Here is a 22440-nt window from a genome sequence, read left to right on the forward strand (position 1 = left end):
ACTCTACGTTAAAATCTGTCTGCAAAAAATTCCCTCGAGAAAATACACATTGCAAGTTTTTAAAAAACACATAGATTTCATCGGAAAGAGAATTATGATCTACGAAGAAGTCCACTGCCAATATTTATTTGTAAAGTTCGTCCTTAGCGGTATTGGTTGTAATTTGACATTAGTATTGATAGTATTTTTCCTTTTGTTCTTTTAGATGAATTATTAGATTATCAGTCATTCCTTGCAACTTAGGTGAAAATAAATTAAATTCACAACTGGCAACTAATTAATTAGTAAAATTCTATTACATTACAGGTAAAATTGCATTGTAATTCACACTGTGATTTAATTTGTATTATTCATTATGTATTTACATTATATTTGTTTGAATAAAATGAAAAATTTAAGTAATTCGTCGCCAAATGAAAAGCCCGTGTGTAACGCAAGAATAAAACATGCGTGAAATTATATCAGAAAATGATACGAGATTTCAATTGAACGTACGTATATTTAACCATCGGTAGGAATGATTGAGATCAAGTACCATGATCACGTGACTTTATTGATAAGATCGATATGGTTTCAAGTCAGCGCAAAAAAAAAATGCCAATGTAGAACAAAAAAAGAGTCGCCATTTTCACGCGTTTTTTTTTCATAGTTGAGGAATGAAATTGGCGCTTTATTATCATAGAATCTTGTTATACACAACTTTTAAATATTGATACGTAAATAATTTGCCAGATGACGCTACGAAGCAGTGTAAAGGGGTGTGCTATTCCTCGATAATTGGATAAACTACTTTTTGAACGCATTACGCAAGTAAACTGACGGGAATCTTGATAATTTCGATAGAAAGAGAGTATATTTTTGTATTTATTGCGACTTTGCTACAATAGTTGAGAATTTGGACCAGATCGTTAATTAAGCCGTTATTATTGAAGAATGTACGCGAAACAGTAAGATCATGAATTCAGGATATATTCATAATCATTTGTTTTATCCCAGCTGCCGATTTCCCGCAACGTTATAATTATTTTGGCGAAGAGTCATCACGATTTATCATAGAATACTGCATAATTCCGTTGGATATGTAACTTTATTGAGCGCAATGAAGTTTGAAGTTTATGATGACTGATGGATGCGACGGCCGTGAAGAGTACTCATCTCGTGCTTAAACGATTAAACGCCAAGGTCGCCGAAGTTGGAATATGATGGAAGAATCGCCGTTTCTTCAATGCTGTACAAACATAAATTTATCTGGGTGATCAGAAATTTTCGGGAAAAAAAATCCATCCTTTTCCAGGACCTAAAACCTAGTTCTCCCTGAAATTTTCCCAGTTCTGGTAAGTTACTAAAACCTAAATCGTTCTTAACGCTTATTAACTCTACATTCGGTTAAAATTCAATTCGAACCTAAGATAAATATAAGTTTTGTTTTCTCGGTAGAAAAAAGTAAATTTGTTATCTGAAAAATGATTTCTAATTCCCACGATAGGAGAACTGATATCTTCAGTTTTTTCCACGACCAAATTAACAATGTCCCGACAATACCACGTTTTCCGTGACCCCTTTTAAATTCCCTGAGATTTCCAGGTTTTCCGGATTATCCCGGTGTGTGGCCACCCTGTCTATTCTATAAAAAATGTCCGAAAACTGAAACAACTTCAAAAACAACGCGGCGATGATTACAGACGTTGAATCACCGTGCAGTGGAAAATGGGTTAAAAAAATAAAGAAGCGAATGAAATATTTTCGGTAAAGATCCTGTACATCACGATTCGAATTTTCTCTGCGTCGATTTGAAATTTGAAAATTCGTTCATCTAAAAATGTCGTTGAGATACGATTCAAAGACTCCAGCCGAAAATCTCGTCGAGATTAAAAGGCTGGAATCAATTCTCGGGAAGGTTCGAATTTTCTACACCTACACCGGCAGCGTACCCTTTGGAAGACCAAGTTTTGGCGTTCAGTACAGGTGGATGACGTCAGGAACAGGCTGCGGATGAGGTTAGCGCCGACGGGGTTACGTCATCGGCGAAGCGGTCGGTTGACATTCCGAAAATAGAGAAACTCGGTGAGCTCGTAGAAGCTGCCCGCAGCCCGACGTCGGGACGAACCTAGAGGCGTCGTATCATACGTACGCGCATGCAAATGTGTATAATACAAAAGAAACCGCGAATTATACGTATACGAGATGATCGTGCGGTGCAGATTTAACCTCTGGCTGGTAAGCCGAAGCGTTCCGCCTTGCATGAGCGAGATATTCATTGATTGGAGGGGGGGGAGGAGGAGGCACATAACACGCATGTGTGAAATGATAGAAACGTTACTACTGCACGTACCTAGTAGTAGTATTTATTTCTTTTTAACGATCGTTGCGTAGAATACGACGAGATTGCGGTCTGAAGAAGGCAAGGTTGTAATATAGCGACGGTGTCATCGCGTCGCGTCGTATCGAACCGTTTATGGCAATTAAAACAGAGAGATTTGTGTCATGTGCACATTTAATTAATTTTCATCGAAATGTAGCAGGGAGGGGAAATTTTATGCGTTCACCGTGAATCATTTTACATTTTACCCTGCACGCTTGGCGAATGGTACGAACGGTCAAGGTTTGCCGCATGTTGCAAAAGAAACGTGCAATTGTTGTACAACGACAGTTGCGATGAATGAAAACGTTTGCTACAATATTAGAAAAACCCTTTCTCACGCGGGATTTCAACGCGCATGGCGCGAAATTTGAATATTCAAATTTCGTTCCATTATATTGTCATGCATGGCGGTACGTCGCATTATCATATATCCGTACAATACGCGTACATTACGTAGATTAGCATATTTTATCACACATGCCGAACATGCACCCCATAAGAGAATGCGAACGTAGAATACTTTGTATCGTATATTGATCGAATGACGCGATCGTGATCGGTTAACAATTTCAACTGATATCCGCCCCGTGCAGCGTTCACGATTGATTTGTCAAGATTAGCTGTACGTTTTTACGTGCACAGCTTTATCACGGGTCGAAAAAGATAAGCTCTCACGCACCTATGGCACATACTGGAATTTCGAATATGCAACCTTCTGACAATTAACTAAGCGCAGTGCACCTCGCCAAACAATTTGACAAGTTTTGCACAAACTCGATAAGAAGCTGTTCGCATACCTGTACAGCTGTACAGAAAACTATTTACAAGAATGTCTGTATACATAGGTGTAAATACTTTGCCGAGCTAACAGCGGATATGCTTAATTTACTCAGCTTGGGCTGTAGCTGAAGGAAAAATATAACTTCTACGAAATACGTTTGCAGAAAAACGCGTGCTCGCGGAGAATTTGCTCAAGTCCGTTAGCACGGCGTTTTCATAATCACGCGGTGAAACTAGATGCTGAAAATAGATGTTACCGTTCTGACGGTATCCGAGTTGTTGTTGGGTTACAAATTCGAAAATAAAATGTTTCAAAGATTAAGATAGAAAATTAATTCATCGGTAGGTGCAAATTCACGGATACATATGTCATAACATAACGTTTTTTGATTTGTCATTCTTGTCACTAAGAACATCTTGAAAACGTGTTTGTACGAATAAGTTTTCAAGGTATCGATGATGTAATAACACGACATTACGACTTGGACGTAAGTCTCTAATGGGTGGAATCGGTTGTGCCTCGTTATTTATATATAATTCAGAATTACGCATTTTTGTACTTTCCAATAAAAATTGAGAAAACAGTGAAAACAGTGAAAACAGCGTACCTACAAGATAGAAACTTGTTATTGCGAGTATCGAGAATTGTTATATCTTCATCGGCGTGAATATAAACGTTGCGTCAACCGATGTGCTGACCAATAGATATTATGTTGAGAAAAACCGCAAGGATTGCGAATAATGCGGAATCGACGATGCTGCGTGTGGGCGCATAACGCACGTAACCTGCATACGGTACGTCTGACATCGGCTTAAAGCAGTCACTACTAGTCTCTTGGAGGGCGAGAGCAGCCTGCCAAACGCCAAGTAGAAAGATCCAGTCGTTGGCGGACTGCGGTTCGTGTGACGCGGAATTCGAGCTTAAATTTCGTTGTCGCCGCGCGCGCGTCTCTCTTTCATTTTAAGTAAAATCAGAAAAGTATCCACGCAACGAACACTTGGCCGGTATAAAATCGCCGCGTCTCTGTACACACCTGGTGATTTTCATTCTGTTTCTTGTCAGTGTCGATATATTAATAACAAAAGTGCGAACGTGCAAGCTACGGATTATTTACTCACGCGCTTGTCACACGTTTGACAGAGGTGAGTGAGCGTCTGTTTTCAAGCATCGCGTCGCGGTTTTACAACCGACTTTTCTTCAGTAATGTGTTTAAAAAACGACGCGGTTCTTTCGCGGTTTTAGAGTATTAATATGGATTCGTGATAGGATATGAATCGCGAGTTACTTCCTTCCCGAGGTTAATAACAGCCGGAACTTCAGACCCAGGCGCGTGTACCGTGTGTTCGTAAATTACGAATCGCAACGAAGCTGCGAAAGATGCTAATACGCGGTGCCGGATTACCGCATGTGGAGGCACATTCGAGTTGAGGAAACCTGAGATTGCTGTTGGGCTCCATCTCGGTGTTCGTACAGTCTGTAACGCGCAAGCTCATGCACGGGGATCGTAAAGTTGAACCAAAAAAATGTGTGCAGGTTCAAGGAAGAGCTTATTTGAAAGAAGGAATTTCAACGAGGTTCATGTCGGTTTTAAATCCCCCCGGTGTTAAAGTTAAAAGAAGACACGCATAGTTTTTCACTAAATTTCAGTTCAATCATTACGAACCAAGACACGGCGAGTAGAACGAGGCCGTATAATTTTACTATTAAGACCCAGCATCGCTGGTGTGCGAGGAGATATCTCGATCGGTTTGTCGCCGATAAAGATAACGCCGCGCTAGAAGATTTCACGTCTTGACAATTGGCCCGAGATAAGGGGGAAAACTGGACGGAAATGGTTCCTATCCGGTGAGACGAGGGAAAACTCGTTGTGGGAAAAATTTTAACGAATACATAGAAGCGGGATAAATAAATAACATAAGGCTTCCAATGATCTCGCTGTCTGCCTGCCGGCGGGCCGGAGATATCTCGAGTTTTGGGAACGAGCCGCACGATTCTTTCAAGATCATAAAATGAGCTGAAAATAATCTCCGAGGCTAACAACTCGGAGGCGCACGCTGAGACCCGAAAGTGAATGTATCCGGTTTTTATTCGGTCTGTACGGACCTTTAAACACAGCAAATAAAGCCCAGTTAGGATATAGGTGAGCTATATTTAACCGACTTGAGGGCGCACCGAGACGAAGAGAGAGAGAGAATCATCATCGGATATACTCGTATGCCGGCAACGAAATCACTCAATTTTATTGATGTGATTATTATTATTATTATTATTATCATCATCATTATACATTGCTATCCAGCATCGACGTATTGTTCTTAATTTTATCTAATTGTATAAAATAAAATGCCGCGCACGTACGACGGTTTCGATTACACGACGTTGTCACGAAACTCCGTGTAATTCTATTCAATTAGACTTTCCGCGGCGATATGATCAGCAATCCAATAACGGTTATTATAATACACATTTGTTTTCAATTCGCATATCGCCGATTGATTACGTGCGAAGTGCGTTGTAAGTTGAGTTGAAAAACCAAGAGAAAAAAAATAGTCGAAATAAATATTATACTCACATTGGATTCGCGGAGAAAAGTTACGACTAGATATTGAAGTTTTTTGTTCCTTTTTGTTTGTAACAATACGGAGTTGATTTTTCATCGATCGATTTCTTCGTCGGAGATGATCCGGTGATCTTTTGTTTTCCTTTTTTTCAAACCTATTTTTGATAAGATCAATGGCGCTGATTTGACGAGCGTTTTTCTTTCTTGAATCCTGATCTACGACCACTGAAAATCATGCAATATTTTCATCGTACGACGTCGGGTAAATACGTAAAAATAAAAACTTGAATCCAGGCTGCTCCACCTACGACAGCGAGAAGCCTTCTTCACCGCCCACGATAAATTTATACTACACCAGTCAGGGTCTCGCCGCGACTGGTTATTAAATTCGCCTTTGCATGGGCGAGCTTTTTACTATGCGTATTCATATTGTTACTCAAAACACTGAAACAAAATCCGCATTAGGCGATCAACGCGTGTAATATTTGACCAACGATAATTGCCAAGTAGAAAAAGCTTCCGATTTTTGGCAGCAGTGAAAGAGTCAGAGGTCGACGATAGCTCGTTTCAAATTTATCGGTTCGAAAATAATTCAAGTTTAATCGGAAGATTTGCACTCTGAATTATTATACCTAGAAATAATGCCATTGTCAAACGTTTCACGGATAACACGGATCTGCAACCAACAAACCGCACGGTCAAAAATAATTCTTTTTGCAGACTCGTGTTAAAATTCATTCCGCCAGCGCGTGAAGGGAAAATCCTAACTTGCATTTCGCAAGGCGTACGTATATAACGATGCATCATGGGTGAAGAGTTTTTGAGTATTCCGGAGCGGTATGGCTTCGGTATTCGCGTTACAGGCACAGTTGCAAAATCTATTTGACCACTTTCAAACGAGTTTGAAGGTCAACCGTTCCGGCCGACATTCTTACGACGGATGATAAAACGAAGAGCAGAGAAAATACGCGTTTAAAATGCTCACTACGCGTACGTCTGTGTAGACGATATGTGCTGAATTCGGTTCACGTAAATATTAAGATTTCAGTCTGACGCGTTCGCTAATTTTAGAATCAACTTCCCCGACCCTAAAGCAAGCCGAGGGGACTACGAACCACGAAACCGCGATATTGCGGATTCAAACTCAAACTTATTTATGTACGCTAAACATCATTTCTACCGTATGTCAAGCAGAATGATACGCGTGCGATAATCTCTCTTGAAAAAAATTATAAATTCGCAAAATCAGTTACGCGAAGTTGACGCACAATTTTACACAACTATTCAATTTTCCCCTGGACGATTCTTCGTACACCAACGGGGAATTTATAACTTAGATGTTAGTTATTTTACGCTTGTCGGAAGACGTATCAGACCTCGATGTGGCGATTACCACGAAGTAATTATCTGAAACTAATGAGGAATCACGTAGGGCGACGATTGTCGGTAACGGGTGTTTCGCATGCTCGTATATACACAAACGTGTAATCAACTCTGTACGATAACCGATTGACACTCGCGACTTAAATGCGTATATGGCAATGAAAAGCTGTACGTAAGCCTGTTACTTCATACGTAACACCTATAATATACATTAATAAAAAATATCTCACTACGAGACGAATATTTCTCAATCGCTAATTATAACTGCCTGATATCTGCAGTTCAGGTGATTAATTTGACAGAAATTCATTTCGTCATAGAGCAAAAATTACTCGTCTCTCGTTCTCTCGAATTTTATTTTTTTTTCCCCTTTAAGTGATTCTGTAGGTGTAAATATTACATCTAAAACAAACAGAGAAAAAAAATGCCGTTGTTAGCGTAGGTATATGGAAACTGAGAATGTTTATGACGTGTTATATAATGCGGGAAGCGTTGGGCAATGCGAATTTAATACAGCGAACGTCGTCGTTAAATACGTGTTTTAACGTACGTAGGTCGCACCTTCCGGTTACTTAGACTAAGAGTTTGAATTTCGAACGTATTCGCGAAGGTTGTTTAAATTGGGTCACCGGGATTCATTCTTCATAATTTCCAATGCAAAGGAACCGAGACCACAATTCCGAAGGCCAAGGCGAACGTTTCAATGACTAAAGCAGTCCTTGTAGTGACTCGAACGAGCAATAAAATTACACGTAGGTTGTGTTTCTTCGTAAGAGAGGGGGAGAAGAAAAAAAAATATTCATCTTCGATCTTCTTGTAACGTCTGCTTGTCTTTTCTTCAACCGGTTTCTCAATGTTTATATGAATATTTTATACATTGTATTTATTATAATCGACCAGTTGTCGACTTGATATTACAAGTTTGGCGACTTTCTCTCAAAGACAGTTTAACGTCGAACGAATCGTTTGTACGCATAGATATCAGAGACATGACCATTTGTTATCAGATTTTGCCAATTCGACGATATCGTTATCATCTTTTTCTTTTTGTTTATTATTCTTGCGCGTGAACGAAGGGTGAATCTGCGCTTATTGTTAGTTTAATTCGTCCTTCTTTTACAACCTTTGCAGCCAGAGTTGTTCACGGCGCAAAATAATCCGTGAGTCAGTCTACCGAGTTTAAAAGTAACCCAGGCATGACAAAACTAAGCCGACAGCCAAGAGCTAAAATCCAAAAGCGAACCCGCGGTTTATTTCGTAATGGCTACACTGTTCTGCAGAGACTCGTTTCTCCAACCGTATAATATGCATATTTCAAACTCGTTACCTCTTACATGAAACGGTCAGCTGTTGCTTGATACTCCCTATAATTATCGGTAATAACTCCAAGGCTTGAAATACCGTGAAAATCAGCACAAATATTTGCTCTTGTTACGAACGAGGGCCGATTTTTTTCTCTCTTAGAATATTTGAAACGCAAGTTTGATTTCTTCGTAGCTGGTAGAAGCGAAAAAAGAAAAAACTAACGAGGCAAAATGTGAAAATCACAGAAGTCGAGACGTTTCACGTGCAGTTGCAAGTTCCGCGACGATATGCGGAGATTTCAACGCGTCTAATTGATATCCGACCAGTTCTCGACCCAAACCGCGTGCCATGCCAAAAAATATTATTCCACTTTTAGTGATATCTAGCTGGACGCAAATTGTACTGCCTGTTAATTACATCCTGGAAACGTTTAACGAACTCTCGTTCAAATTGCTATCATATATAATGTTTATCTCCTAATTAGTGTAACTCCGAGGTAGAATACACTAGTCGAGTTGGTGTGCACAATATACTTAGACAGTGATACAAACAGCGATGATTATACTCGTCGTGCCTCGCGCGGTGTCCGATTTATCACTTGCAGTAACACGTTTCTGGATTTTGTTACTCGATGTAAGATTGAAGCGATATCCTGGCTGAGTGACGACGGACTGCACGAAGCGTTCATTCAAGTTTTTACTCGCGAGTAAATCCTCACGATGCAGGCTTTCTTATTGTTGGCCAAAGGTACCGGTATTGGGTTACAAGTATTATTTGTCCAGAGAAAATTCCAATCGTCGTATTTACGACTTATCGCTAAACTTGTAAGATCAGAAGATATTCTGCGTATCGTTAGTACGCACTACGCTAATTTAATGCATTCCGTAGAGTAATTTATTCAAATTTTTTTTTTCTTTTTTTTTAATTGAGAAAATTGAAAAATACTTTTCATTTCTCGTTATGTGGAAACTTTGCCGGTTGGATTGATTAAAACATATTATGATCTTGTGGGTGAAACTGTCAAATTGCCCCTTGACATGCTTTAACGTTTCACCTACGTTTCACCTACTTGAAGTGGTGAATGTCGGATGAAAAAAATTAATAAATACCTGTCGCTTAGTTTTTAGTCTAATGGGATACCTTCTTTGTAAGTTTAAAGGTATAATTTGTTCGGTGTACAAAATCTTCTTACACGGAATTTCGTAAACGTAAAGTTTTCGGGGTAATTAATCCAATCATCGAATCCGATAATTAGTGGAAAAATGACATAGATTTTGTTTCTGAAAATTAATTAACGGATCATGGCAAAGATATTCACGATCACCTTCTATTAATAAATCATTGACCCATATCGAAACGAATGAATATCGGGTACAGCGTTCCGACAATGAACACCAAATCGATTAGACTGCGGTTATTTTTAAGGATAGATACGCGCTGTTCCATCGGTATTGTTACTTATAAATATAACCGCACCGCAATGAGGCAGATGACTCTCTGAGGTTATTATTACGTAATTGCAGACGGTTACATCTGCACGAAGGACAATTATTATTTCTAGCTAAACGACAGCGTGCCACACGATTGTTGCTTTATATGTACGACGGATCATCGCGGCGATGACGCGGAATGTTCGCTAAAAAACCGCGGCGTCCGCATTGCAAAGAGAAAAAGTTCACGTCAGTCGGACAAATTAATATCGCGCCAATTACGCATTGTCCCGACACTTGCAGCGTAATCGACGTTTACGAAAGAACGATGGAAACGGTTGCGGCAAATTCTTTCAAATGCCGGCTCCAGCGTTAACCCATACATCGAAATTGTAAATTTAAGAAACATGAAACTGCACCTCCTGTGATGTATTACGTACGTAAATGTAAACCAAAGGTGCGAAGCGATTTCGCCGCATGGAAGTCGTGAAAGCTGGGCTCTTTTAACGGGTTCTCAGAGACACGCGAATTCCGAATACACGTAAGCAAAAAAAAAAGAAAATAATGAACGAAGAATTAGATTTAGTTTCGGTAAAATAGTTTCTTAGTCGATTTACGGACATAGCTAATCAACTGTCTAAAAAATATGCCTTAACGATCTTAGGACGATTAAAAATCCCTACTTTTTTGCAACTTGCAGAATCCTTAATCGACCAGATCCTGCGAAGAGGAACTGCGCGATGGCGTCGACGGTCAGAGAGAGTTCGCACGTTAGTCGAAAAATCGTTAGCCACGGTGGAGGACATGGTCAGATTCACCACAACCACTCGTCAACAACGGCGAGCAACCTGGAGAACAATTTGGGTGAGCTGGAAATGAAAAACGGCGATAAAGTTCGATCGACGGAGAATTGCGATGCTCGCCGATCACTGTCAGCATCAGACAGTGAGCTTTGACTCTTTGATCACATTTTTCGCACATTATTGTTTCAGACGCGCTGCTGGAGGACCTGCAAACCAGCGTTTCGCGAAGCGCGACTCCCGTTCGCGGAGGGCGAGCCCTTTCCCCGCAGGTTGAATACAGAGCACCTGCGAACACTACGAGGATCGTATCCGAGGGTCGGTGAGTACTGGGGAAAGAATTTCAATCGGCGATAACGAACCGGAAAACTCACTGTGTAAACGCGTTTCGCAAGTATGGAATCGATGGAATACTAGACTGAGAAAAATTTCATTTGCTACGGTAACTAGAAAAATTGAGTAAAACAGGTATCGTTGAAAAAAAAACTGTTTGAATACTGTTGGGATTACGAAAAACGAGGTACGCCTAACCATTTTGCGCTATCGTCGATCCTTTTTTGGTTGTTGCAACGCAAAATCAGTTTCTGAGGTTTACTCTACTTTTTTAGTTAAATGAGCATTAAATTGTACAAGTTGACACCAAAGTAAGAGAGGCGATGAGAATGATTATTTTTATTCCTCGATTCGCTCGATTCTTGACGCACGAATTTCATTCGTATCGTTACAGTACCATCTCGCCAACGAGGTCGACAACAACAACAACAGAAAAGTACGTGACGACTGGAAACAGTGGCGCAGTCAGCGGAATTCCTGGTCTCGAAATTCTCGATGCCGAACTGCAGAACGTAAGTGAACGCGTTTTTATTACTAAAGAATTCCGACGACGACTCCGATTGAATAAACAATTGTTCCCAAAAAAAATACGACCATTGCCAAACGGTTCTCTTTCAGAGTTATGCACATAGGGAAGTTCTGATTGAATATCAATAAATCGACCGTGCAGTGTGTCAAAAATGTGACGAAACAACGGATCGCGAAAGATTCGCGTCGCGCATAGAAATGGGATGACGATGATACAAAACGTTTCAAACACGTATCACAAGTCTCTTTTTCACAACTTGATGACCTTATTCGCCTGCAGGCTTTGAGAGAATAATACAGCGTTGCAGAGTTTTAATAATATACCGCAGTCTCGCTGTGGCGAGAAAATGTGAATCTGTAAACACGCGACAATAAAAAACAGAAAAATTTATATCTATAGCAAGAAAAATATGGAAGTAATAAAATATGACTATCCAGTACTCGTTTAAGCGAATCGTAAAACATAGAGTAAAAGCTTACAGAGAAGCTTCGGTTAAAGGGGTGAACAATCTTGGAAACAATCCCATGGTGATAAATTCACGCACGCGTGTGTTACGGAGTGAAAGAAGTATTTTCGAAACAACCTTGGTGCAATCAGTGCTCGTAAAAAAGCCATTACTCGGGTTATAAAGCTCCAGAAGCGTTGGCGGTCCTGCAACCTTGGGCCAAATGAATAAAGCGTCCTTATGCCCACTTGCATGTAAATTCAAGAGGCAGTCGGTCCCCGCCCCTCGTAAACATTTATTGGGTAATTGGCAGGTTCAAATAAATTCCAAATTTACAATCTTGCAGATAATCTGTGGTTTGTACGGAAAATCGCAAGCTTACGAGTCGAATCCGAACACCATCAATGATTGTTTTCCGGAAATATGTAAAATTCGAATACACCTGAAAGCTTTAAGATGCACAGCTGCTGCAATTGACAACAGCTAAATGTATGAAGATGAAAAATGAGACAGGATGCCCACTAAATCTCAATCGAGAAATTCCCTGATTTTTTCAGATTCTGCAGACAAAGATCTTGTAATTTTCCCTGACCAATTCGGATAAATTGATTAAATATACGCATTTTCTTTTTTGTCGACGAAAGTACGAACTGTCATTTGGATCACACCATCCCATCTAGCCGATGCGCTCAATTATTTGTAAGATAATGTTTAGGAATATTCAAAGTTTGAAGAGAATCTTCCGGCGATGGTGAAAAAAAAAATTTTGGCATTGGATCTAATTTATCCAAAGCTGAAAAAAAAACAACAACGTACAGTAAACGATTCCTTGACTTTCCGTTAAAATCCCTGACATTTTGCGTCACTGTTCCAGAATTTCAGAATTCCGTGACATTTCCAAGTTTTCAAAAAACTCCTGACCAGTGGCCGTCCGGATGAAAAAAAAAATGATCTAAATTTCATAGATACGTAGAATAATTTTATCCGTCGAATAGCAGACCGTAACACGCGTGAATCCCTTTGACCGCGAGCCAAATTTGTGGTGCGGTTATTCTCGCGTGATTTTCGACCGTCGACGGTGTTTCTTTCGCGGTTGCTCCCAGTGTAGTAAGTAATGGGAGAGCGTTGTGTGGGTAGATCTGAGTTCTGTGGCGCACCTTATAAGACCAGAGTCAAGTGGTACATATCAGAGGGCCGACTCGACTGGACTCGCGACCTCTTTGCCTTGCGTTATGCGTTACGTTGATACGTCAAGCTGCGTTGGCGGATCGCTCGCTAACTGATTAAATTCCATTGAATTCCACGCCGGAATGGAAGCGGTGAAAAAAACGCGGCTGTTTTACAGCGGAGATTCCGTGCCTGTAACCTATGTCGTAGGAGTTGACCGCCTGTTCAGGGGAAATTTATACATATCTCGAAACGTCGCGTGCCCTTAAAAGGGATCCAACATCCCAGCCGTCAAAGTTTCACAAACCGTTTTTAACGACTAAATGCTGCATAATGCGGGGAAACGCACCGGAAACACGCCGGCGTCGTTCATCGATCGCGAATCACCTTTCCTGATTATTTTTCAAATTTTTTTATCTATCATAAAATTAGGTGTCCGAGGTATGTACGTAGGATCTTTTCGACGATGCGTGTTACATCTTAAGTAAATTATAACTTGGAGAAATTATACACAATACAAAATCAAATAGGAAATTTCTAACTACCCGCAAGAATATATATATAGAAAAAAGTGTCCCAGTATGTCCATTAAAATTGTCCGATTGATTTAACCATTTTTTAACGTATTATTCAATGAAAGAAAAAGTACAAATTACAAATCGAATCTTGATGTGAAAATTTAAATGTTGAAATTAGAAAAATTTGCGTCATGTTTATTAACAAAAATGTAACAATTTATATTTGGTTGAATTTTTTCAACAGTGTATATTATGACGATTTTTCGTTACTGCAGACTGACACATGGCAGCAAGAGATGTCTTTGATTTGATTGAGGTTCGGAGAATTTTGACGAGTTTAGGAGGCCTCTAAAATCGTAACAGAACTCAAGAAATGAAGATAAAAAGTTCTCTGTACGATTTATCTTCTTCTATTTTCAAACGTGTTTGTTAACGCGTATATTGAATCGTGGATCATGCCGGATTTATAAATGTGTGAGAAAAGTTTATACGTACAAGAGATAGGAAAGATCGTTACTTAGCCGCTGGCAATCGTAAAACGCGACTATTTTTGGTTATCGAATGTTCCGAGGCAGCCGGCTGCGCGTCTAATTTTGCTTACCCATTTTTCCCCTACGTTTGTTGAATTTTTCCGACTCTTCGGCAGCCGCGCCTTCGACCTCCGATCGTCGTCGATAATTCTAGTTATTGCGTAGTTTATTGCACGCGATGAGGGCATCGGGCTTGGGCAACGTTTCGGTATTTCTCTACATACGTGCAAAGTATTTACAGGGTGCGCAATACTAATAGGCTGTCATCTTAATTAACAACGACAAGCGCATTGCACGAAAGATTGATTATAAAATCGGTGTGATTGGATTTTTGATCGCGATTTTATTATTGCTACTTGCAAAGATACGCAGCTGACGTTGAGCTAGTTATCATTGTAATGAAATTAATCCGATTACCAATCACTGATTATTGTTATTAATATTGTAACGATACTTTAATAGGCTTTGTTTCTCTCGTTCCAGGTTCAACCAGGGCAGAGCAAGACAGTAGCGTACAAACAGGTGTCTTATCAATACAAGACGAACCTCGATGGCAGCCCGAGAGACGGTGGTGAGTTTTAAATTTACCTTGAAAATTAAATCGCGTTAGAAACATATCTATCTAGCTGGTCATCTGTCGTGTCAAAAAATCTCTCTTTTTCTTCTGTCAAAAAAATCTCGCCTCTGCGTTTACACGAGAACCGATTTATTTATACCGTGTAACAAATTTTCGTCGGAAGGTTGAAACCACAGCGATACGCGGAATAATCATATCGCTACGCTATCAGAGGGAAGAAAAACTTGACCAAGGATACGCTCCTCGACATATACGTATACATATTTTTATGCGACTAAATTTTATCTGAACTACACGTTGTATAATATATTATATCAGACAAAGTCGAGTGGAAGATTAGATTACAGAGGATCGATGTAATATTGTACTAACTTTTCGCCGAAACAATAATGAAAGAGGAGAAAAAATGCCTCGTCGCAGAATGAAGATGTCCAAATTCTATATCGCCTTTATATAATTACGCAAATTATACATTATTGCATTGCTGCAATACACCGAGGATGTAAGATTAGATAATGAAAATTGCGCGACGCGGAAGAAAACACAACGTTACGAAGAATAAATATATACAAACTCGCAAATATCAGCAGGTATTTGTGCAACGGATTCGATGATTTTCTCCATTTTCCGTACGCGAATGGGTCGTTCTTTTCGGTTCAAATTGCGACGTTGCATAAGCAAAAAGTCTGGATGAGCTGCGGAATCGTCAATTTTGCGAATCGCGGAACCTGGCTTTATAGCAGGCATTCGCCCGAGCGCAAATCCTGATACCGCGATAATCTGGCGTATCATTAGCGGAATGACTCTCGGGAATTATCACCAAAGGTATCAAAGTATCAACCGTGCCGAATAACCGGCTCTGAGACAAAGGCGAACCAGATTATCAAATGATCATTTTCATCCGACTAAACAGCTTATCGACGCAGGTATTTAGCATAAGATAAAAGGCAGTTAGGGGTAAACAACATCGCGGTCCGACAATCAGAGCCGTTTGCCGCTCGTCAAAGAGCCAGCAGCAACAGCAGCCAGCGAGTAAGTGGCACTGCCATATTAGGCCCGATTATGGATGACCCGATTTCTCCGTGACCGCTTCAACGAGATACGAACCGGAGACTGCGATCTCGCTGTGAATGGAATTTTGCAGCACAAGGCTACGCGGGGCTATTTTCCATCTCTCAAGGGAACTATTAACGTTTCACGAAAAAGTGCAGCAATTCGAACGAATCGAGATTCAAGCTAGCCGATAGTCATAAAATGTCGCCACTTGTTGTAGAGAAGCGATTGAAAGACCTGCACGCATGCAGTTGACAGGAAAATGAGTCCCTGGTTCTAAGATCAGCTCTGCACTTTGTTATGGTACGACTTGAGGTTATTAGACATCCCACCATGCACATCCGCTTATTCAAACGAACAGTCTAATTGTTTCCGAATATGGTAACGCTGCAATTCTAACCAACCTCGTGTTGCGTACATGGAAATCGTCACAATACCGTTGTTACATTAATGTTTCCGTTTTCCAGACTCGTGGGCAATGTCGGAAAACGTTCTCAACGCAACTGGCCCTCCGATGATGTGAGTATTACGTCGAAACACGTACGGTACAAAAAACAAAAAGGAAACTGAAAAAAAGAAACTACTGCAGAAGCTCTAGACAAAACTTCGCACCAAGAAAAGCAACGATAAATCAACGAAAAACCTTGCTCGATTATACTTGGGTTTACTCACGTAGCTCTGTGGATTAGTGCCAAACAGTGTCGTTAGTTTACACACAATTAGATATGCTCCTCTCACACTGTACCGAATCTGTCGTATTCTGACCGATATTTCCGTGGTAAATTATCCAACGAGTAAGGAAATTTGTGTATTTCAGTGAAGAAATTCGCGACAGAAGTTATACCGAAGAATCGCATCCAACTAGACGTCATCGCAGTCCTGATCCGCCTGGCAAGACTTCGACCGTAAACAGAGAACTGGTAAGAGAGTAAAAACCGAGGGTGACCAAGTACTTGAAAAACAGGGTAGACTACCGACTGTGAGCAACGAATTGACCCATTTTTCTCAATCCCACAGTTATTCGACACTTCTTCTACATCCAGGTCGAGGCAAACGTCTCCTCTTCCTGCAAGCCAGCAGCGCGATGTTTCATACGTACAGGAATCGTCAAGTATGTACTGATCTCGAATTACTTTACAGGCATGCCATTCATGCTAGCGCGTTGAGTTCTCCGGAAGGGCTTTTTTTCCTACTCGTGTAGCATTCGGCTCCGATTACTTGAGATTCGCAATAAACTCGACACGTTTCAGGCTACCACGTTGACCCGAGACCCGTACAAAGTACCGTGACGACAATCAGGAAAAACCAGACTCTGAACGCCCCGCAGGAAGTCGAAAACATCGAGTACATCCCGGTACCATCGCCAAACGCGGCAGTGCCGATAAACCTGGCACCCGGTCCGAATACCAAAGTAACAACGACCGTGAAAACTTACACCTACGAACTTCCCGGCTCGCCCGAAAATTACATCCACGGAAGCACGCTGCCGAGAGGGGTTGTGCTGCCCGGCGATCAGACGATAACTTACACCCTGCCGCGTGGAGGAAGTAACGACAAAAGCTACACCATCCATACGCAGAAGGTGACCAATTCCACACTTCCGGGACAGACGGTCACTTACCAGGTGCCGTCACCCGATGGACCGGGAACGCAAATCAGGTAGGTGTTTGGAACCTTCGACTTGGGCTTTGGAACTTGGGGAAGAGTGGAGTTTGAAGGTAATTCATTGGTTCGCAGATACGCCAGTCCACCGCCACCGGAGACGACGACCAAGACGTCGAGCCTGCACAAGGAGGCCAAGTACTACCACGAGGAGCAACGTGGATTTCCGCCTGGTAGTCCGGTCCAGAAACCAGTTAACAATACCATCGTTTATCACACCGGGCCGCCTCCGAGTAACAACGAAACAGTGACAACTGTGACCAGGAACGAGAAGTACTACCAAGTTAATGGAACCTATCCGAACGGGGATGGACCCCGCAGCCCGAACAGCGGTACGCACGATTTTTCTAACCGAATACTTATTTCAGACCGTATCGTCGACGAGATGAACTTCGCGAGTGACCGACCTTCGTGGTCTACACTTTTTTCAGGTCCACACGGCCCTGGTTACGGCCCGGATACCGACCGCCCGGATCACGGAACCAACACGACGACTATCATATACCAAAATCAGCCAGCGCCGAAAACCGAATCTCACACGACTACGACGATAAACAGAAGCCAGGAATATTACGAGGGAAGACCGTATCCCAATGAACCTGCACACAAATACCCGGGTCCCGATCATCAGAGGCCGGAAGGACCGAGCCACACGACGGTAAATTACTACACCGTTGCACCTCCGCAGACGAATCCACCTCAGCCGACGAACACGACGATTTACAAGTACTCCAACACCACGACGACCATTCCGCCAAACAAATATCCTGACGATCACGAGGTTCTTCTGCCGAAACCGTTCCCCACGAGTGGCGTTCAACTTTATCCGGCAAACGCGAAGCCGCAAACGCCCAGCAACGGACATGGACCACCTGACAAGTTGGAGGACCTTATGGCTTCCTTCTCGGACACGGAGGTAAGATGGAATCGCTGTAAAAATATTGGACGGATCGTCAATAGTGAAACTATATAAATGTTGTGGGGAGTAGTTTATTTCGACACTAATCACTGATCGCTTTTTACGTTCTAGCGGGTTGTACTGGCTGATATTTCTAACAAAGAGAGAGACCAGCAGAAGTTGCAAAAATCTTCTGACCCTAGTAATCCAAAGAAAGATGTCGATTTCGTGCCGCATACGCCCCCGAAAGTCCAGAGCAAAAATTACGCCGGACCTCCCGTTTACTATCCGCCAGGATCTGCCGAATTCACCAAGAAGGAAGAGTCTGGCGGAGCTATGATGCAGTCTAGCGTGAGTATTTACTTCTGAACACGAAGTAGAAATCAAATTTTCCTGCATGATTTTCAAATTTTTACCAATCAAATTTTCGGCAAGTAATCCAACTACGAACAAAATGCAGAGACTTTATGGATATTCACATTTTTACGAATTGGTTACAGGGAGGATGGCAGAAGGGTAAAGGTAAATACGAATACGAAGCATCGAGTAAAAGCAAAAGCAAAAGCAGTAGCGGAGGAGCCGTAGTTCCGGTTTGTTTGCCACTGTGCTGCGCTATGCCTTGCGTAATTATGTAGGCGTCGCGTAATTATCAAAGTATATATAAATTAATGTAAATTTTACAGCGACGTAAATTCTATACCTCAGTAAAAAATATTATGTTTCGTTATATCTCTCGTAAAAGTTCACTTTCGTTGGTGCACATTCAAATGTAGGCCAGGATGTCGTAACCGCCGTAACATAATCGCGTGGTGTTTTCTAAAAAAAAAAAACTTAGTCTTTTAATCCTATTTTGAGTGATTTTGATTCTATACGTATGTTCGTAGTTTTATACAAGATTTTACCTTTCAATCAGTCCAGTACCATCAACCGTACAAAACTGTTTAGCAAAAATTTCACAGTAATAAATGAATAATGCGAAAAGTGGCAAGATAGCGAAAAATTTTGTGGACGAAAATTCGATAAATTTTAGACTAAATATCTGTAAGCCCAGGATCACGTTACTCTTTGACCTTGTGTATAAAAATAAAAAATCGCACAATGAGGTCATACCGTGGCTTGGGAAAGGTTTTTTGTTCATAATTACTTTGATTTCTTTGTCCAAAAAGTTCAAGCAAAACCCGACGTTAATACAAATATGTACACATACAAAGTGTGAACATTAACCGATTTATTTTATTCAAGTTTGAGATTACGATAAAAACGTAACACCTTTCTCTCCATCGTTTTTTTCAATTTAATTTTATGAAATATTTTAAGTAATTCCCAGTTGTTTTAAACTTTGTATGTAATATAATATTATTTAAAATACTCATTAACTAGTATCTAAACTGGCAGTTTCGCAAGCAAGATACACGAGTACCCGTTCTAATATCATTTTCTCGAAACGTGCAAAAACCACTTACTTACACTGTTACACATAAATATACGTATATACACACACAATGAATATACACTTGCAGATCTGATCCGAATTCTGTAACGAATTGTTTTTACATTCAAAACCACGCGTCAATCGCGTGTTAGGAAAATTATACATATAATTACTATAATTATTGATTACCAATATATATTTTGTATTATTTTATTTACTAATTAATTAACAACGAGTCCGTAGTCTTTAAGAAAACGCAAATTGACTATACCATTATTTTATTTACCTTACTTGACCGTTTTTCACAAAAATTAAAAAAAGAAGATCAAGCAATGAGGTAAATATTGCATAAAAAATCAAAAAGGATACACGTATTATCATGGTATTAAAGAGCCGTGAATTATGGTGCTATAATAATTTTAATGGTTGTAATCGTATATAAGCGAAATAATATATATATATATATATATATATATATGTGTGTATATATATGTATATATACATATATGTACGTATATCCGGAGACATAATTGACCGGCTTAATAGTCGCAGGTATGTTTGTAAAAAGAAACAGAAGAAACCACATATATTGCGCAATGCCATAACTAGCGTGAGCATGTATGAATACTTTAACGTAATATAATCTAATATATACATATATACATACACACACACGCACACATGTATCAATAAACTGACTGCTATTTCTAATCCCTACTTATATTTTCGCTTTTTCAACGTAAATATTCCAAAGTACCTATTATAAATGACCGACTGAGAGGTGAATCTCGTAGAATATCAACAGAAAATATCAGGAATTTTTACCAGCAACAAAATACGCAAATATATGATGCATTGTCTTAAATTCTCGTCATAACGTTATTCTTGAGAATATCGGCATTCTCCACATTCCTAACAACAATGCAAATCTTGGATCAAAAAGACTTACACCCTTAGCCTCGGTACAGTAAAATAGTAAATATAAAAACATAAATGGTCGACCAAATTCTTACAACTGCAAGTGTTTTGTGGATAGCGTTTTTCCTCCAAATACAATCCAAGTAAAATAAATGGCGCGGAGATGAGAAAGCGCGAAAGAAAAAGTCTCAATTCTTCGTGTTTTAAAATGTTACTTACATCATTCCGAGCTAGCATCATTTTCCCGCGACACATTTAATACAGGTTTAATAATAATTGAACCTCGATGCACGACTACGATTCTAATTACGCTCAACTTTTTAGTTTTTTACCCTGTTTAAAATTTCTTCAACTTGTCACCAATTAAGGCATCCAAACTGAAAAGCTCATTTTTGTTATATGTGACATGTGAGGAAGCAAGACTAGCAATGCTGAGAAAAATAATGACGAATGGAACCATTCTAGATAGATAATGTCATATTTAAAATGTAAATAATACGCGCAATTTGTACTTTTTGGCTATTTCACACAGATGTATGATTTAAAATAGAAAAGGATATAAAAATCCTACAATAAGTAAGTATCTTGATATGAAACCGATAAGATCATGCAGCGCCCATAATCGTAGAACTTAATAGTGACGTACCTCTAGGTATATGCTCAGGGTCTAAGAATTATACGTCACCCACACAATCTCATTTCATCCGTAATCGAAACTTCCAAGTATGAACCACTTGCAAAAACTTCAGTAATAATACACAGCGTAAACTGCTGCGACACAGAATATAGACTCCTGAAATAAGTAAATTCACATTTCATAAAAACGTATGTTAAATAAGACCTGTTTCCATGTTTTTGTGGCAAAAATTCCATGCCGAAATATCTCCATATCTAATTTCATATAAAAAATAAACTCTGACAATTTTTCATTCTGAGCAATTTCAGGTTAGACGAAATACTTTGTGATAAGTGAAGTGTGAAAAAAATATCTTACATTCAAAAAATTGTCGTGGGCATAGCTATCAGCTTCGGCATCCCATATGCACCTGGTGCCCATTTTAACGCCAGCACCACGATGCTCTCCCATTACGACATTGACTATATACTTATATCGCTTAAATTTCAAATCTGAAAAAGGATTAATCACAACGGAGGTTCAGTTAGCGTCAAAATGAAAACAGCATTTTCAAACAAACAAGAACATTTGCAACAAACCTTTAACTTTGTCTCTAATGGTATCAGCAATTTCTTTACACCATTTGCGCGCCTCTTTCGGATCATAAACTCTCGTAGAGAGTTGATCGGAAAGTACATTGTGTATAACTTCTTTTGCGCTCATAGGTTTGAATCTGTTAATAAGCATCAGACGCGTGTCAGTAGAGGCAAAAACTGTCAGTCTCTTATTATTTTAATACACAGTTATTCTTACTTCTCAGAAAGTGGTGGTCGAATTTGGTAAGTTGGCAGTGCAGCCACCTGTGCTTGCTCCGAACCCTCCAGCCCACCGAAATTTGCGTCGGATTTTCTCTCGCCTTCATACTCTCCACCTTCTGCCTCGTCCTCGGACTGATGTTCCGATTGCGGAGACGTGGTTGCATTATCCGCATCTTTGCTTTCCATTTCTTCGTTTTGCTGGCTCGACCGATGTCAGGCACTTTGGCAGAACATTTGAGGTTGTGACAGGTTGTGAAAACAAACGCAGCTCGTTGCCAAGTAACCATGCGAGTGTTGCGCCATCTGTTGACGAAACCTGGGAC

At 40.2% G+C, this 22440-nt stretch overlaps 2 protein-coding genes across 5 annotated transcripts; one reads left to right on the forward strand and one right to left on the reverse strand.

Annotated features, from left to right (window-relative positions):
* Positions 1–917: 917 nt before the first annotated feature.
* On the reverse strand, positions 918–22434 carry LOC124174510 (dynein light chain Tctex-type protein 2B-like). Of its 3 annotated transcripts, XR_006868947.1 has the most exons (6): positions 22113–22434; positions 21899–22032; positions 21678–21811; positions 21330–21476; positions 1932–2107; positions 918–1228 (listed from the first exon to the last, which is right to left on the reverse strand). XR_006868947.1 is itself a non-coding variant. In XM_046553729.1 (4 exons), exons 1-4 carry the CDS (start codon positions 22301–22303, stop codon positions 21429–21431), a joined length of 507 nt encoding a protein of 168 aa, XP_046409685.1. In that variant the 5' UTR covers positions 22304–22434; the 3' UTR covers positions 20077–21428. The 3 variants fall into 3 exon arrangements, 1 of the variants encoding a protein (XP_046409685.1); XR_006868946.1 differs by having other exon boundaries at positions 918–2107; XM_046553729.1 differs by lacking the exons at positions 918–1228; positions 1932–2107 and having other exon boundaries at positions 20077–21476.
* On the forward strand, positions 3957–20341 carry LOC124174508 (soluble scavenger receptor cysteine-rich domain-containing protein SSC5D). 2 transcript variants are annotated; one of them, XM_046553727.1, is made up of 13 exons: positions 3957–4285; positions 10522–10685; positions 10814–10943; positions 11349–11466; positions 14627–14714; positions 16241–16292; positions 16591–16693; positions 16791–16884; positions 17024–17432; positions 17511–17767; positions 17867–18351; positions 18466–18684; positions 18834–20341. In XM_046553727.1, the coding sequence occupies exons 2-13, from the start codon at positions 10562–10564 to the stop codon at positions 18966–18968; spliced, it is 2214 nt and encodes a 737-aa protein (XP_046409683.1). In that variant the 5' UTR covers positions 3957–4285; positions 10522–10561; the 3' UTR covers positions 18969–20341. The 2 variants fall into 2 exon arrangements, with proteins under 2 accessions (XP_046409683.1, XP_046409682.1); XM_046553726.1 differs by lacking the exon at positions 3957–4285 and adding an exon at positions 7010–7102.
* Positions 22435–22440: the final 6 nt, after the last annotated feature.

The sequence above is a fragment of the Neodiprion fabricii genome, chromosome 1 (assembly GCF_021155785.1).
Source record: "Neodiprion fabricii isolate iyNeoFabr1 chromosome 1, iyNeoFabr1.1, whole genome shotgun sequence".
Lineage (NCBI taxonomy): Eukaryota > Metazoa > Arthropoda > Insecta > Hymenoptera > Diprionidae > Neodiprion > Neodiprion fabricii.